At 36.8% G+C, this 17,687-nt stretch overlaps 3 protein-coding genes and 1 long non-coding RNA gene across 4 annotated transcripts; 2 read left to right on the top strand and 2 right to left on the bottom strand.

Moving 5' to 3' along the window:
• The first annotated feature begins 469 nt into the window (after positions 1-469).
• acot11b (acyl-CoA thioesterase 11b) lies at positions 470-9,094 on the top strand. Its single transcript, XM_081348493.1, has 16 exons — positions 470-608; positions 2,230-2,429; positions 3,066-3,135; positions 3,214-3,274; positions 3,921-4,022; positions 4,151-4,286; positions 4,572-4,728; positions 4,883-5,002; positions 5,632-5,770; positions 5,979-6,034; positions 6,421-6,487; positions 6,607-6,690; positions 6,821-6,954; positions 7,251-7,382; positions 7,474-7,600; positions 7,857-9,094. Exons 2-16 carry the CDS (start codon positions 2,240-2,242, stop codon positions 8,013-8,015), a joined length of 1,734 nt encoding a protein of 577 aa, XP_081204619.1. The 5' UTR covers positions 470-608; positions 2,230-2,239; the 3' UTR covers positions 8,016-9,094.
• On the bottom strand, positions 2,748-5,634 carry LOC308680379. The gene is made up of 4 exons (XR_014028913.1): positions 5,569-5,634; positions 5,131-5,237; positions 4,902-4,989; positions 2,748-4,759 (listed from the first exon to the last, which is right to left on the bottom strand). It is a non-coding gene; the product is annotated as an uncharacterized lncRNA (long non-coding RNA).
• A 29-nt stretch (positions 9,095-9,123) lies between the features above and the next one.
• lrriq3 (leucine-rich repeats and IQ motif containing 3) lies at positions 9,124-13,298 on the bottom strand. The gene is made up of 7 exons (XM_081348494.1): positions 12,827-13,298; positions 11,664-11,987; positions 11,451-11,581; positions 11,160-11,295; positions 10,465-10,539; positions 10,258-10,378; positions 9,124-10,187 (listed from the first exon to the last, which is right to left on the bottom strand). Exons 1-7 carry the CDS (start codon positions 13,091-13,093, stop codon positions 9,553-9,555), a joined length of 1,689 nt encoding a protein of 562 aa, XP_081204620.1. The 5' UTR covers positions 13,094-13,298; the 3' UTR covers positions 9,124-9,552.
• A 203-nt stretch (positions 13,299-13,501) lies between these two features.
• Positions 13,502-17,197, top strand: fpgt (fucose-1-phosphate guanylyltransferase). Its single transcript, XM_081349402.1, has 4 exons — positions 13,502-13,809; positions 14,123-14,290; positions 14,372-14,464; positions 15,253-17,197. The coding sequence occupies exons 1-4, from the start codon at positions 13,737-13,739 to the stop codon at positions 16,665-16,667; spliced, it is 1,749 nt and encodes a 582-aa protein (XP_081205528.1). The 5' UTR covers positions 13,502-13,736; the 3' UTR covers positions 16,668-17,197.
• Positions 17,198-17,687: the final 490 nt, after the last annotated feature.

Below are 17,687 nucleotides of genomic sequence, written 5' to 3'. Positions count from 1 at the left end.
GAAATAATTGAAATAGAAAAATAGAAGAAAAAAAATAGCCAGATAATATAATGTACAATTCAAAGAAAATAGCATTAAAATGTAATGTAAAATTCATTATTATACATATTTTTATTTTTAAACTTAAGTTAGCCTATTTATTGCCTATTACACGAGAGTAATCATAATTGCACTCTTTGCAATACATTTCGATTAAGAAATTCTTTGTAAGTAGGCTAATTACAAAAAGACATGTTTATATTGATTTCGGGTCTGTTAACAATATCTTAAATTGGCCTATCTAAGTTATTAAACCCCTGTAAGCAGATTATATTTGTTTCGTAATATATATTTTAAAATGTGCTATTGTTAGCCTGTTGTTTCACCCTAATTCCATAAGGTCAGAGTGAGAGCTGATCTTGAGTAATGGATTCAGTCTACCTTAAAAAGTTTCTGGGCGTCACTGTAACTTCATTGGGCGAACAGAGTAGAACGCAGTGTGGACACTTTGTTTGACTGGGAATAAGAATGTATTTTTATTTCTTTTCATATATCTTGCAAAGATTCAGACACCACACAGACATCGTTTCTTTCTTCGTGCAAATGAGAGTGGTTTAACATCTATTCACGTAAGTTTGCTCATTTCCCAAGGCTATTTTAGTTCAGACGCAGTAAACACTTGAAATGACACAGAATAACCTGCTGTGCAAACTTTAGAAAAACGTAGGCTAATCATATGCTTTTCATAAAAATCAACAGATAAACTTAATAATCGTACATATTGTTTTTTTGTTGTTGTCTTGAATTAGAAAAATAATTAATTAATATGCAGTTTTTATATAGTCTATCTATAATAATTAATTATTTATTAACTTTATGTAGTCTCCCATAACCTTAACTCATAACAATGAAAACCGTTTATGAATGGGCAAAATTATGTCATTTGACAGCAGGTTAATGCCAGTCCAGTACTTGTTAGAGGTCATGAGTCACTTTTTCTGACACATGACAAGTGTTCCGTTGGCTACATGAGAAGAACCGAACAAGAGTTGTGTTTTGATGCTGAATAACGGCACACTGATATGATTGGTTAAGTTTTTATGCTTTTTATTGTAAAGTCCACCTAAAAAAATATTAGCTATAAATATATCAGCTCTAACACGTTTTGTAATTAGATGTCTCTTAATATTTGACTGTATGCACAGGCTTGAGTTAATAACAAACAGAAACGAGTTAAGCGTATTATTAATCGCTATGGCACGTAGTTTTTACAGACAAAAACGGCTTTGTCCTGTTTCTGATCTGGCTCCAAATCTTCTTCTTCATATTGTTTTGCTGTTATACTTTCACATGGCGCGAGCTATTTTTATTAGTTTTAATGTGTCTTTCACTGTTTTTCCAGTCATTTTAAATAATTTGTTTTTTATTTTAATTTTAATAGACGTTTCATGGAACACAAAACATGCATATTATCATAACTCATCGTTTATTATAAATCGAAATATACAAATAAATTATATATATATATATATATATATATATATATATATATATATATATATATATATATATATATATATATAAGTCTGTAAGATAGTGTTTGGCTAACTGGTGCAAAATAAACTGAAATTCATTGTGTAGCTAATACACACTGCTTGGGTGATAGAATAATTTTTATTGATGTTTATAAAAAAAATCTCTTGATTTAATTTAATTAACAATATGTTTACAATACAATACAATACTATTTTTTATTAATGCAGAATAATCTGTTCTTGTAGGGTCTGCAGTAATTCCATAAGGAATTTTCTCTGATTATAAATCTGTTGCAAGTCTAGCACTTTCAAGTAGCCTTAACTAAATTGGTATGACTAATCCCTTTTGAACTGACTCAAAATTGATGTGACTCATGAAAATAACAAGTAAAATGGACAGGCCACAATTAGTGACTGTGCATTTGGAATCACATATGATAATATAAAAGGTTTAAAAGAAGCATGAGCTTGTGTGATGACTTAATGTGCCTTGACCTCACCATGAATCCTGTGAAAATGACAACAGTTACCTGTCCTGATATTCAAGCAAATGTTTATACAAGAAAACTTTATATAAGAGGATGGCCTTAAAGCTACACTTCCTGAACTTTTGACCTTCCACCTTCCTGACATGCTTCAAGGCAGTGATGTTCTATGATTTTGATTACCGCCAAATATGGATCTTAATATGTAAATATATTTCTCTGTCCAACAGAGCCCTAGTCATGGAAAGTGAGACCAGGGACCCTATGCTGCTAGCAGAGCCCATGTTCATTCTGGAGAATGGGGAGATGTATAGGAACCCAACTGAAGTAAAGATGAGCCAGATAGTCCTTCCCTGCCATGCAAACCACTGTGGAGAACTCAGTTCTGGGCAGCTGCTCAAGTGGATGGACTCCACCGCCTGCCTGTCAGGTCCGTTTGGGGTATTCTTAATGTTAGAGAAAAACTGAGTTGCTGTCACTGTTTAAATGAAACCATGATTATTTTATTTTATTTTATTTTAAATTCAGCTCACAACTGATCCCTGCCAATGATCCAGTAAAACTATTTCAAGTAAATGTTTTAAGGTGATTTAATTTCACTCTGAATCATTGCCGTCACCTCCGATATTCATGTAAACACCCCCACACCATATGCTTGTACTAAGTGTCATTAGACATCACAGATGGAGGAGTCTTTACAGTTTAGACTGTGATTTCCATCCTCTTACCGTGAATAAACAGAGTATCGGGCTGGTGAGAAAGTTTAATAGCAGTTGGAATGATTTTGAATCATATTTAGCTGATAAAAGGCAAAAGCATTTCTGTGGCTAAACCTTTGTAGCACTGTGAAAAGCACAGATGGTGGTTGGTAACAGCTTTACATGCTTCCCTTCATGTTGCTCAAAATGAGCTGCGTTGGCCTGTTTGTTTTCTCTTCATTCGGAAGCGCAGAACCTTATTTCTTCCTTCAGAATTACCTACTTGCGTTTTCAGAAGAACCTGCTTAAATACTTGCTTTGGGTGTAAACATTTAATAATCATTAAATATTTGCTCTCTTGTTTCCAGCTGAAAGACATGCCGGCTGCTCCTGTATAACAGCTTCAGTGGATGACATTCACTTTGAAACAACCATAGGGTAAAATCATATACAGGAACTTACCTCAAATTGAAACAAGAAGTTTTTGCTTGATTATATGTTTTGTTGCTTCTTCAGGATTGGACAGGTTGTAAACATTACAGCCAAAGTCAACAGAGCCTTCACATCCAGCATGGAGGTTTGTAGGATCTATACTGCTATTTAATATTCACTTAATATTCAGTAATATTATGGATTTCACTGCACTGACACTATTGGATGAGAACTGAACTGAGCTGGAGCTTTCTGCAGAGCTGCTTTATAGCTAAATTGAACTAATTTCACAATGGATTAACTTTACAGAGTTATTGAACCAAACTGAATCAACTCTGAACTGATTTCAGCTGAACAATGACACTATTGTCTTTTTAGAGCGGCTTTGCTGCAGAATTGAATTCTGTTTGCATCATTGAATCATTATTTTCCTGTTTATCACTGTAAAGCTGCTTTGAAACTATTTGTGTTGGATAAAGCACTATATAAATAAAGGTGACTATTTTGCGCAAAATAGAGCGCACAAATGATTTTAATAATCAAACACCTATTGATTTTATTAACATGTAGAATTTTGGTCTTTGACTAATGAACAACCAAAACACTGCATTTCACTTTATGCATTTCACATCTAGTTTATGCTGGAAACTTGTCAGTGTGTACTTTGAATATTGCTGACTCTTATGATAAATTACTTGCAATGTTTCTGATTTGTAATTCACTTTGGACAAAAGCTTCTGCTAAATGAATAAAACCAAACGTGGGACTGATGATGTCGGTCTTTGTCACAGGTTGGGATTTCGGTGAGCTGTGAAGATCTCTTTAGTGACAGACAGTGGAAGGTCTGCCACGCTTTCGCCACCTTTGTGGCCCGTCGTACAGAAGCGGGAAAGGTAAGAAACGTCACAGAAACAAATCTTTTTAGGCACACCTTTGAATCAGATCTGTGAAGAAGATCTTGGATTTGCTCCATGTCTTGTTAGAGTTGTGATTGATCATTGCAGTGTTTGGGTTTGCACAGGTACAGCTCAAGCAGGTGATTCCACGCACGCAGGCAGAGCAGATGGAGTACAGCCTCGCAGCCGAGCGCAGGAGGATGAGACTAATCCACGCAGAGACTATTATCGACCTCCTCAGCAGCTGCTCCTCTCAGACAGGTGAGCAGAGACTCTCACCAGGTGTGTTTGTTTACCTCCAAGACTTTGAAGAGAGGCCATGGGAAATGAGTCATGAATCACATGAAGTTGTGTTCATGATTAAAGGTGTCATTTGGTTTGTTTGGTGTCTCTTCATGAGTATTCCGCCAACATTAATTTAATCTTATATATGTGCAGTAAACCTTCACCGTTCGCTTACAAAGGGTCACGTGGTTTGAAGTGTGTAGAATAAATAGAGTGGAAGATGCACGAGCTCTGATAAGTGGTGCTCTATTTGTTTGTCAGTGAGTGAGCATCTAGATTACCAGGATGCGGTGCCTGCAGAGAGAACTCGGGTAGAGAGCGTCGAGCTGGTGCTGCCGCCTCATGCCAATCACCAGGTCAGCACCTTCGGTGGACAAATCATGGCCTGGATGGAGAATGTAGCCACCATCTCTGCCAGGTGTACAGTCACTGTTCTACTACAGTTGAATCTGATGACAAAAATCAAATTCAGGATATTCTATTATAGAAAAATAATTAGAACCTGTAAATAAATCATTGGTGTTTTGGTGCATTACACTTATACATTATACTCTGTATGCTTTTTCCTCTAGCCGTTTGTGTAATGCTCACCCAATTCTGCGGAGCATAGACATGTTCCACTTTCGTGGCCCCTCCCACATTGGAGACAGACTGGTGTTGAAGGCAATCGTAAACAATGCTTTCAAGAAAAGGTACCACTATATTAAAATAAAAATTGTGCTGACCACTGGGGCGAATACCCCAAACATTCAAAAGTTTGATGTTAATAGGATTGTTTTGGAAGTTCTGTCATTAAAAAATTCTGTCATTAATTACTCACCGTCATGTCGTCCCAATCCAATCTGAACACAAATGAAGGTCTTAGTAATGAAATCTGAGAGCTTTCTGTCCCTTCATTGATAGCCTACACAACTTCCACTTTGAAGCCTCAGAAAGGTAGTAAACACAACATTAAAGTGATCCATGTGACTCCAGTGGTTTAACCTCAATTTTATAAAGCGACAAAAGTGTTTTTTTGTGTGAAAAAAACAAAATAGAAATTGCCACTCTATGGGTCTACAAAATATTGATCTCCAACATGTGTTCACGCAACAACGTCTGCTCCTGCATCAACACAACACGCATGTGTCGTGGTGCTCTCGTGATGATGCTGAAAACTCAGCTTTGACATTACAGGAATAAATTACATTTTAAAATATATTAAAATAGAAAACAGCTATTATTATTATATTACATTTAGTAGCTCAGTATCACTTACATACATGAATCAAGAAGCCTGATTTATCCTTGCGCAACTGCTATGTTGTGTTTGCTATTCCAGTATGGAGGTGGGAGTGTGTGCAGAGGCCTATCAGGGTGGAGAACCCCTGCGACACATCAACACGGCCTTCATGAACTTTGAGGTCTTGGACAATGACAGGAAGCCACGCACTTTGCCAAGGATACGGCCTGAGCCTGTGGTGAGCGCTGTAACATTCTTATAATCCCTCACATGGTGGATAAGTTAAACTTGTTGACAGAGGAGTTTGTTGGATGGGTTCAAGAGGGTGAAACAGAATTGAAGTGCTTCCTTGACATAAAAACATGCAGTTTTTAAAACCGTATCTTATTTAGATTTTATTTATTTTTTAGATAAGAAATCATAATCTCCTCATCCTGTCTTTTTAGGATGGTAAGAGGCGCTTTCAGGAAGCCATAGCCAGAAAGAAAATCCGCCTCGACAGGTAGGATCCTGTAGTATGTCTCTTTTATAACAGGTTTGGCTGGTTTCACAGACAAGGCTTAAACCTAGTCCCAGACTAAAATGCATGTTTGAGCTGTCTTAACTGAAAGAAACTTGCTCTGTCATATCTTAAAATATGCCATTATCATTGTTTTATTCAAGATTCAATTTTGTTTTTCGAACGTACATTTATAAAAGCTACTTAAGCCTGGTTTAATCTAAGCCTTGTCTGTGAAACCAGGCCGTTATGTCATATTTTTATGATCATATGCTATTTATAAGCTCTGGCTGTATGTCATATTCAAAGTTTACTTTACAGTTATAAAAATTCCTGCATGGCAGACCAGCATGGGACACTGATCACATGAGTATGCTCTCCTCTTACAGGAAGTACATAATATCCTGCAAGCAAAGTGAGGTTCCTCTCTCAGTTCCCTGGGACCAAAGTAACCAGGTATATTAACCTGTTCTAAGAGCTATAAATGTTATGGATATACTCAAAATACTTTACAGAATCACGTGACTATTTCAAAATACTTTACAGAATCACGTGACTATTCCATATCTTCCCAGATGTACCTCAGTTACAATAATGTTTCGGCACTGAAAATGTTAGCTGCCCGGACCAACTGGGTCTTGACCTCAGAGAAAAACAAGGTGGATAATCTTTGTAAACCCTATTTTTAAAGTTTTCATTTTGTCCTTTTGAGATTAAATGGGTGACTTGAGCAGTCAAAAATACTGTAGAAGCTTGAGAGAAATTTATGAGCTGAAACGTTGTGCCCAGGTGAGCTTATACACGCTGGAGGAGAACCAGATTTTGTGCTTTAAGGTGGAGACCCATGTGGCCATGGCGGCCGAGCAGGTGTTTCTGTTACTGTCTGATCTAAGGCGAAGGAAGGCATGGGACCACCACTACCAGTATGTCAAATGTATTTTGCTGCATCAAAATGACTGTGAGGAATCCTATGAGAATGGCTCACTAATATAACATTTGAATTATTTACAATTACTACATCTCACTATATTATTCATCTTCACAAATAAACAATATGACCAGGGTGGCTGGTACAGAAAATGTTGAAATATACTATATTGCAACAACTGAATTTTCTTTCAGGTCGTCTTGTAGATAAAGCTAAATTATCAGCCAGTTTCAAATTACTTAACGTAGAACTAATATTATGACTGAACATAATAAATATGCTCTAATACAGAGAGTGTGAAGTGATAACCGACCCACATGAAGACGACACCATCTACCGTGTTGTCACCCCCTCTGTGACTAAAGGGGGCAAGGTCCAGGAATTCATCCTCCTGGCCTCTAGGAGGCGCCCTTGTGATTCTGGGTAAACCTCTAACTCCTAAAGAATGAATTTTGTTTTGTCTTTCCAAAGGACAGTATAACATTAGTTATTATTATATCTTTGTCCTTTTCAGAGACCCTTACTTGATTGCCTTGCGTTCTGTTACCCTGCCTGCGTACCCTCCTACTGAAGACTACAACAGAGGAGAGGTGCTCTGTGCTGGGTTCAGTATCTGGGAAGAGGAAAGCTCTTTCACAAAGGTAATAAATACACAGAAAACCTAATGGACACTCATACTGAATGACTGAATGAGTCAAAGTTCAAGAATTAACACAGCTTTAAACATAACAATCTCTTTAACTGAAATAATATGCATGTACATTAGCCAATAACACCATTTATTATAACTCATGTTTAGAAACTGCTTAGAGTGGTTCCTGATTCTGCCACATAGGTGTTAAAGTACTAAAGGTTAAGTGCGTCTGGCTTACATGCTTATGTATGCATTTCTCTCAGATTTCTTACTACAACCAGGCCACTCCTGGCGTGCTGCCCTATATCTCCACTGACATCGCTGGGCTCTCCTCCAGCTTCTACCGCACCTTTGCCTCATGTAGCGCTTTCCTGGAGGGGAATAAAGACAGCCTGGCTTCTCTGCCCACCTCCACCCAGTGACAAAACTCAGGGAGAAGTTGAAGTCGACATTCAGTGCTATTCAGTAATTGATTTTGTTTCTGAAAAATAATGGTTTGCGTCAAGACTTCACTGTAGAATTGGGATGACATAGACATTCACATCTGTTTTTCTGTATGAATTCAGAAAAAGGTATTTGCATTGTTTTCATGATCCTTTTTCTGTTAAAACACCAGATCGTAAAGATATTACACATTATTTTGTAATGTAGACATGATGAATATTATTATTATTATTTAAAAAATAGATATTTTTTCATATATATATTCACCTTCTTGACTATAAGCTAGAATTCAGGGTCATGTGCAATCATGTAAAAATCTCTATAGATGCCTTTACCAGAAGACCAATCTAGTTTATTGCACTGTTAAGGCCCGTTCACACCAAGCACGATAACTATAAAGATAACGATAAAGATAACTATATATGTGTCCACACCAGCGACCGATAACGGTCTTTTTATTCTAAGCACGCGCGCGCCCGGATGATCCAGATCCATTTTACGCGAGACCTTTAAATTAGAATGGATTCTGATTGGCTGTCAGTGTTTTATCGTTCGACAGCTGGAAAAAAATCGCTCTGAAAGTGATCCCAACGATATCGTTCCTCATGTCTTTATCGTTATAGTTGTGGTGTGAACTCTGTTATTCTTTATTATGGAGAACGATTTTTAGAATTATATCTTTATCGTTATCTTTATAGTTATCGTCCTTGGTGTGAACGGGTCTTTAGTCCTTCTCAATGACTTTAGTACTCAAAATAACATGAACAACCTTCAAATAGGTGGCAAGGTCGATATGTGGTACTTCCTGTGACAAGTTCAAGTTAAGATCAAGTTTGCATAGATTTTCAGTCTAGTCATTTACAAATGTTAGATTCTATACCTTTTTATGTTAGACCAGAACAATACATTGAATTTCACATTCCTGATTTGTTGGACTTCTGGATGAAGACATGGGATAATGATTTTTTATGTTGTTTTCATTAGTACTTTTACATGTAGCAATTTAGTGCAGTACATCTTTATTCATTCTCATGCAAAATTGGTTTTGGCATTAAAAGATGATTTAAAGATCCTTGTACTATGAAAAATGGCAATGATTTGACTTTCTTCTTGCTTCTGTTCTCCAGCTAAAACATGCCATTCAGTTCATCTTTCTTAAGTGCTATTTTAATGAGTGTAATGATGACTCAGTGTGGAATTATTTGTTATGTAAAGTTAGACTGTGGCTTTAACACTAGTTACTCTTGACTTGTGACTGACGGACGGGGGTGGTTGTGTATTAGGAGATTATTTTTGGATCCCTGTTATGTAATGTTTTGGATTTTAAAAAGAGGAGCAGATCCCATTATCTATATAACCTTTGCAGACATCTTCAGTTGAGTACTATAATATAATAGACTATTCTACACTATAGTATAGTAAATCTGCTTTTGAATCTACACAAGGTGTTCAAACTAACACATTCAAATGTCATGTTCCATGTAAAACTGAGTTTAATTAATAAGATTCATGCATCTATTGCTGGTTAGCACGTTTCCATGTGTTATATCGGAGTACGGTCCTCGCTAGAGAGATGTGCTGTTGGCTGAACCTGCAAACCATCTTTTGCTCCTGGATCCTCCTCCTCTTCTCTTCCAGAAACTGGGCATGTGTCTGACGCGCATGATGGACGTCCCGTTCCAGCTTGGCTCTCTGTATAATGAGAGTTTTCTCCATATCAGCCATTTCACGCTCCTGACGCAGGCGCACGTCTGTCTTCCGAGCCTCCATGAAGTCGTATCTGTGCCCTTTGGCCACTTCATGGTCAACGTGGTGCTCTGTTACCTTCTCTGCAAGATGTTTCTGTATTCTGGCCTCGTCAAATGATTGATGGGCTCTTTCAATTACTTTAAAGGGGGTGAGGCTGATGTTGTCATGGCAACGACCAACCAGCCGCTTCCCTGAAGTAATGGCTGGTGAGTGAGGCTGTAGACCAGGTCTCTGAGTGTGAAAATGTCTGAAAGCTTCACAGATGTCCTGTCCCGCAGCTTTACGGGACCACAACATGTCACTCAGTGGCTCACTCTGGTGGACCAAAGCCTTCAGTCCCAAAACATGAAAGGTTCCTTCCTCAATTTCTTCATTACAGAGGCCACCATTCACAATAGTATCTGGACATACAAAACGAATATTGGTGAATAAAATTTAAGAAAGCTAATTAAAGCTAAAACTCTGTTGTACCTTGGTCGAATGTGCTTATTTGGCCTTCAGATTTCAGACTTCTGCATTTAGGGCTGTTGTATGGTACTATCATGCCTTGTTGACCATCAAATGATTCAGCATTTGTAGCTTCCTCAAAAACCTGTGTAAAAGTGACCAATGCATGATTGCTAAACAGTCTACTTTTAGATATAGTGTTAAGTGTTAATACTTATACTGTCACATTACCTCTGGGCAGAGAGTTTGCATCAGCTTATTAAGGTTTACGTGAAGCCTTTTGATCTCTGTATTCTTTTCCTTTGTCTGACAAACATAACTACATGTTAGAATACAGCACCTGAGTTACAAAGCACACATTTTTAACTAATTAACAATGTGCAGTATATGTGATACTATTCAAAAGTTTGGGGTCAGTAAGATTTATAATTTTTTTTGAAAGAAATGAATACTTTTAATCAAATAAATTGTCCAAAAGTGACAGTGAGTACATTTATAATATTACAAAATATTTCCAGGTCAAATTCATGCGTTTTTTTAAACATTCTATTCATCAAAAAATATTGAAAATATTTTTTTTATCATGGTCTCCACAAAAATGTTTAGCAGCACAACTGTTTTTAGCATTGACAATAATAAGAATTATTTCTTGAGCAGCAAATCAGCATGTTAGAATGATTTCTGAAGGATCATGTGACACTGAAGACTGGAGTTTTGATGCTAAAAATTCAGCTTTGCCATCACAGGAATAAATTAAAATATATTCAAAGGGAAAATAGTTATTTTAAATTGAACTAATATTTCACAATATTGCTGTTTTAACAGTTTTGTTTTTTAATCAAATATATTATCAAATATAACATTAAAAATCTTACCGACCCTAAACTTTTGAATGGTAGTGTACATCAGTCAAATATTGTACATACTAGCTCATGGTTGTCATCTGTGTCCTCCTCTATGGTTTTCTGAGACTGAGATGGTTGCTGCTCATTTTCTGCCCTCACAGGTGGGGTGGAAATGAATGGTTTCCCAGACGCTGTGTGTTTCTTTGTACTACAAAGTCTGAATGCAGAATTCTTCTTAAAAACCAACTTCTATAGACCCACTGAACAAATATCCCAAATAATATTTCTACTGGTAAGTAATTGCCCTGTACATTTTAGTGAAGCTTAGAAACTGTCAAGATATCAAAAACCTCTGCAACGTAACATATTTACCCAAGACTTTTTCTAACTAAATGGCCTCGGATCCAGCGCTGTACAATGAGTGTAGGAGAATAAAAGGCCTGAATCCTGTTTATTTCAGTGATTATCTTAGACACAGCTTTCATTTCTGTCTCAAATGAATCCTGAAGAAAAAGAAAACATCAAAATAAGATTTGGACACAACAGTAAACACACCAAACAAAGAAGAAAATAATGAGCACTAACCGACTTTGTAGACGGGTACAAACTGACACAAAAGTGTTGCTTCATTGCTTTGAAATGTAAAGGAAGGGACCAGTTTTGGATGATTTCCTCGTCCGAGATAACAAAGTTGTCCAAGGCCTTCAGTGACCATATGTTGTTGACCAGACAGTGCCTGTAGTTCTTCTTTAAACTGAGTGGGGTGTCATAGAGAGTTAAAGCATTCAGCTTTAAACAGCCCGAGAGGCCTTTAATATTGTCCCAGGTTGACATGTTGTTGTCGTGTAGATATAGAAGTTGTAATTCTCTCAGATGGCTCCAACATGAAGCATCAGGGAGCTCAACGATCTGAGCAAAAGATGATTATTAGTGATTTGTTCTCCTTAAAGGGATAGTTCTCCAAAAATGAAAATTCTGTCATTATTTACTCACCCTCATGCCGTTCCAAAACCTTAAGACTTTCGTTCATCTTCGAAACACAAATGAAGATCTTTTTGATGAAATCTGAGAGATTTCTGTCCCTCCATTGACAGCTACGCAACCGACACCTTGACGCTTCGAAAAGTTCATAAAGAGATCGTAAAACTAATCCATATGAATTGAGCAGCTTAGTCCAAATTTTCAGAATTTAGATTTAATTTAGTCTTTTATTCACATCTCACAATCAACTTCACATATGTTCACATATAAACATCAACACACATCAGTTGTGGTAAACGGAAGCTCAAGCATGTTCGCTTGACGTGTGAGAACCATTGAGGGTCATTCTTGTGTTACGCAGCACGTTTGAGCTTACACAATAGGTTTGTTCTCGCACATCAAGCAGGTTTGGTTAAGCTTCTGTTTATGTTCACTGACCTGTGAATAAAAGCCTAAATTAAATCTGTTCCTCATATAAAGCGATCAAGTCCACTAATCTATATAATGACCAGTGGATCAAGTCTGAAAATTTGGACTAAACCGCTCAATTCATATGGATTAGTTTTATGAACTTTTTGAAGCGTCAAAATGTCAGGTGCGTAGCTGTCAACAGAGGGACAAAAATCTCTTAGATTTCATAAAAAGTTGTACGGGGTTGGAACGAAATGAGAGTGAGTAATTAATGACAGAATTTTCAGTTTTGGGTGAACTATCCCTTTAAAAAAAGTGAATCAAATATTCAGGGTTCAATTAAATGAAGTACATACCTGATTGCCTTTTAAATCTAACTTCACCAAGTGACTGCATGCCATCAGAGCTTCGATCCTGGTCAGAAAGTTGTCAGCCAAGATGCAAATCCTCATTGCACTGCAAGATCCAATCTGATCCAGACTCTTTAAAAGCAAACTGCTCAATCTGACCATCACAATGTCCTTCGGGTCTTTCTCACCATCTGATGTCCAGTAGCCATGATCCAGTATCAGAGACTGGGAGCAGTTTAGCAAATAGGCCCAGTGTGCTTTCAGTGAATTCATTTTTACATCTTTTTGAAATTCATATATTTTCCATTTTCTGAAGGATACAAAACATCCTGAATTAGGCCTATTGTCAACACTGCATGATGACAGTACTATTCCAAATACATGCTTTACTGAAATTAAACTGTTCAAATCTCAATCTGATGTTGAGTTTGTTCTTACCATGGTGTGCCTGGCTCTCAATTGTACTCTTTTGTTGGCTGTATGAAAGCAAGATAAAAGTTGCTATGACAACAATGGTTGGGAAACAAGAATCTTCTCCAAAGATTTTCTTGCAAACCACTTACACTACATTACAAATAAAATACAAAGAATATTAATTTTATGTCGGGAGGTTGAATATTTAATTAATTCAGTTTAACGTAAATGATTTTGATGAAGAGAGCGATAAACAAATTAAAACACAGACGTCAGAGTTCGTTTGTCACATGACTGGAACCCGGAAGTGTACATGTAAACACAAGTTTAAGTGAGATTCTCTGAATTTTGAAAACGGCAATTAACTCGTTATTTTTCACATATGTTTCCGTACATCTGTTATCAGTGATCGTCAGTATGATTCATATTTGTCGTTGATTGAAAGTTCAGATTTTATTGAAGTGATATAGACATATAGACAGTGGATTTGAGTGGTCTCACAATGGCAGAACGCGGAGACGTTCATCTGCAAAAATCCACCAAAGAGAAAATAAAAAAATTCAACCAGTTGAGAGGTAAAGTTTCCATTATATCTTCAAACTACTTTTTCAAAAGCTGTTTGACTTGTGTTGTACTGTTATGGTACCATGGTAAAGTGGTGGTATCAGAAATGGCTAAGTGATTTACCTGATTCAAATACTATGGTATTTACATGGTATTCTTTATAATCCCCTGGAATACCATGGCATGCAATACATGTCCAAATAAACATGGTAATACAGTGGTATTTTTTTTTTTTTATTAGTGTTGCTGATAATATTGACACTTGTCTGCTGTTCATGAGGGCTTCTTTAACAAGAATAAAAGTTATTAATTTCCTGTCCACAGGTAAAGAAGTTCAGACTAATGTATTCTGGGATCTGGTGGTCATTACTGCCGTGGATGAGGACCAGAGGTCTGCTTATGAAATTCAGATCACTGAGAAACTGGAGAGGAAAGAACTGCCCCTTGGCATCAGTTATCATGTGTTTGCAGATCCTCCAGGATGCAAGATTGGTGTGATATATTAAAAACTTGTTTTTAAATATTTTATTTCAAGCACATTGTTAAGAACTGTTTTATCATCTGTCCATACAGGTAATGGTGGGTCCACATTACATTCACTGCAATTTCTTCATGACAAATATGGCAAGTCACTGTCTGGATTTAAAGTCATCCTAATTCATGCAGGTACTTAATACATTTATTTTAATTATCATCCCTCATTCCTTAATTGTGTTCATTGTTAATAAGCCTTACACTTCCGTTCAAAAGTTTGGGGTCAGTAAGATTTATTTTTTTTTAAGTATCTTATACTCAGCAATGCTACATTGATTTGATTAAAATTGAACAGTAATGTTGTGAAATACAATAAAAATTTTTTTTTAAATTGTAAAGATTTATTTGATTCCTGTGATGGAATTTTCAGTATCATTACTCCAGTCTCACATGATCCCCAGAAATCATTCTAATATGCTGATTTGCTGCTCAATAAATGTTTCTTATAATTATTATCTAAAGTTGCTGCTTAATATTTTTGTGGAAACATGAAACTTTTCAGGATTCTTAGTTCAGAAGAACAGAATTTATTTAAAATGGTAAACGTTTGTAACTTTATAAATGTCTTTACTGTCATATCAATTTTAATGCATCCTTGCTGAATAAAAGCATTAATTAAAAAAATATCTTACTGACCCTAAACTTTTGAATGGTAGTGTTTGTAAAGGATAATGTACAGTAGGTGTAAGGGCAAAATAAACCCCAAAATGAAACTGAGGGGTCTTGTATATTATCCTATAAATGGGTTATTCTGTGATAATGACTGGCTGACTGTACATTATCTTGCTTTATATATACACATCTTCTTACTTAATAAATAAATAAATTGACTTAAATATCTTCTTTTTTTTTTCATCAAAAAAAAAAATCAATTTTTGTGTTATGTACTTACTTATCTGTTAATTTTGTTATGAATGCAGGAGGATTCAGTCAACGTTTACCCAATGCCAGTGCCCTGGGTAAAATATTCACAGCTTTGCCCCTGGGAAAGCCTTTATATCAGATGCTGGAGCTTAAACTTGCAATGTATGTGGATTTCCCTTCACACATGAAGCCAGGAATTCTGGTTACCTGTGCTGATGATATAGAGCTCTATAGTGTTCCTGACCAAGAGAACATTGTGTTTGATAAGTCCGGTTTTACTGCCTTGGCACATCCCTCCCCTCTCTCTGTTGGGACCACACATGGAGTTTTTGTTCTAGAACCAGCAGAGACGCCAAGTATCTGTGACATGGAATATAGAAATTGCTCTCAATTTTTGCATAAGCCAAACATCGAAAAGATGCGCATATGCAACGCAGTATGCAAGCGGGAAGGAGAGGAGTTTGTTTACACCGACAGCACTTATTATGTTGATTACGGGACTGCTATGACACTGCTGACCTTGTTAAGTGAAATCAGCCCTCTCACATGTGAAATCGATGCTTATGGGGACTTTCTTCAAGCTCTGGGACGAAAAGCTACAGTGGATTACACAGAAAACACAGCCAACGTCACAAAGAAGGAAAAAGGTCTTGTTGAGATTCGCAGAAAGATTTTCCGTCGTCTCAGAGGCACAGCACTTAACGTCATCCTGCTCAACAACTCCAAGTTCTATCATGTCGGCACCACAGAGGAATACTTGTTCCACTTTACCGCTGACCCCTGTCTCAGAGAAGAACTTGGCCTTCTCTCTGCCGCTTTCAGCGCGTGCGACTTGGAGCCATTGGAGGAAACTAGAGCTTGCGTGATGCATAGCATCCTGCATCCCACTGTGACCGTATCCCAGGGCAGTGTCGTGGAATACTCCAGACTGGATACTAAGGTTAAAGTGGGTACTAGATCTATCATCAGCGGATGCTGGATTGGCACGGATATAATGGTGCCAAGTGACACTTTCATGCATTCTTTGTCTGTAAACCTGGATGGTAAAACAGGTTTTGTGACTGTGGTTTTTGGTATTCAAGATGATCTAAAGAGAAACGTATCCAGCCCTGCTGATATGAAAGCTCTGAGTTTGTGTAAGGTTAATCTGGAGGATTGTGTTAGACTCTGGGGCTTGTGTCTCGAAAGGATCAGGTTCTCAGGAGACGCATCCATGTGCAGTTTGTGGAACGCCTGCATTTTCCCATTGTGTTCCGATTTAAAGGGTTCATTTGAGATGTCACTGGGGATGGTAAAGGCATTGGAGAGTGGAACCAAATTCACTCTTCCCAATAATACCACTCTAACCTCTTTACAGGAAACTCTACAGAACAAGAACTTGGAGGAAATGCTGAAATTTAGGAAAGAACTTTATGAAGACATTCTCAGGGTGAATTTAAGAAATTCTGTTACCACTAATTTCATCGCATAAACTGCCCATGCCCAACAGAGGCAAAGCGCAGTAAGTACTGAGAAAAAAAGGGCTTCAGATTTGTTTTACTAGATTTTAATTGATTCGATATCCGTTTTCACTGTTTTCTCTAATTATGAACCTTTTTTATTAAATTTGTGTTGGCTCATTTTAATGTTCTGTGTTCAGAGTTATTGCTTCTACTATGTTTTACATTTTCGACTTACTTTTAGCATCTTCACCAAACACAAATCAAGGCATTATGAAGGCCGAATTATATCAGGTGCGCAATCATAAAAGATAAAAGGAGGAAAAGCCCTCACACTTTCGAGAGGGTAAAAAATCCTATGCAATCATCATTAAAAGTGTCCCATTTTAAATGTGTGTTATGCTATATTTTAAATGTATGCGTCTGGAATGTACACAAAAGTTTGGGGTCAAGAATACAGTAAAAACAGTAATATTGTTACAATTTAAATAACTGTTTTCTATTTGAATATATTAAAAAAAGTAATTAATTCCTGTGATGATAATAAAGCAGAATTTTCAGCAGCTAGGCTTCAGTACATTTATTATTATCAATGTTGAAAACAGTTGTGCTGCTTCATTTTTTTTTTAAAGTATCTTTTTTTTCCAGAATTATCTGATGAATTTCTAAAGAAATTATTTTTATTTATTTGAAATGGAAAGCATTATAAATATCTTTACTGTCACTTTTTGTTGTTTTTTGGAATTTAATGTGTCCGTGCTGAGTAAAAGTCTGAGATCTTAAATCTCACTGACTCCAAACTTAAACGGTAGTGTATTTTCTTTACAGAACATGACATTATGTAGTTTTGTCGGATCTAAGTTCAGAGAGATAGATATAATATAGAAAAGGAAAGATATATACAGTGTAGATGAGATATTCAGCTGCTGTCTGAAGAGAGTAATCGGCCATGGCTTCACCCTGTAATAGGTACAGATCCTCAGAGAGGTCAGCTGTCATTGTTGTCACACATTCCACACTGAAGCTGATGTATTTTTAGCACGGGCTGCGAT

Source organism: Scardinius erythrophthalmus (assembly GCF_964197995.2).
Source record: "Scardinius erythrophthalmus genome assembly, chromosome: 20".
Taxonomy (NCBI): Eukaryota; Metazoa; Chordata; class Actinopteri; order Cypriniformes; family Leuciscidae; genus Scardinius; species Scardinius erythrophthalmus.
The sequence above is the reverse complement of the archived record's forward strand: the minus strand, read 5'-3'. Positions and strand labels throughout refer to the sequence as shown.

Coding starts and splice junctions, on each gene's coding strand:
- acot11b (XM_081348493.1), top strand. CDS start 2,240: ATGGAAAGTGAGACCAGGGACCCTATGCTGCTAGCAGAGCCCATGTTC. Junction 4,023..4,150: donor GTCGTACAGAAGCGGGAAAG/GTAAGAAACGTC, acceptor GGGTTTGCACAG/GTACAGCTCAAGCAGGTGAT. Junction 4,287..4,571: donor CAGCTGCTCCTCTCAGACAG/GTGAGCAGAGAC, acceptor TTTGTTTGTCAG/TGAGTGAGCATCTAGATTAC.
- fpgt (XM_081349402.1), top strand. CDS start 13,737: ATGGCAGAACGCGGAGACGTTCATCTGCAAAAATCCACCAAAGAGAAA. Junction 13,810..14,122: donor AAAATTCAACCAGTTGAGAG/GTAAAGTTTCCA, acceptor TCCTGTCCACAG/GTAAAGAAGTTCAGACTAAT. Junction 14,465..15,252: donor AGTCATCCTAATTCATGCAG/GTACTTAATACA, acceptor TTATGAATGCAG/GAGGATTCAGTCAACGTTTA.
- lrriq3 (XM_081348494.1), bottom strand. CDS start 13,093: ATGAATTCACTGAAAGCACACTGGGCCTATTTGCTAAACTGCTCCCAG. Junction 11,582..11,663: donor TGTACCCGTCTACAAAGTCG/GTTAGTGCTCAT, acceptor CTTTTTCTTCAG/GATTCATTTGAGACAGAAAT. Junction 10,188..10,257: donor AATAAGCACATTCGACCAAG/GTACAACAGAGT, acceptor TTGTATGTCCAG/ATACTATTGTGAATGGTGGC.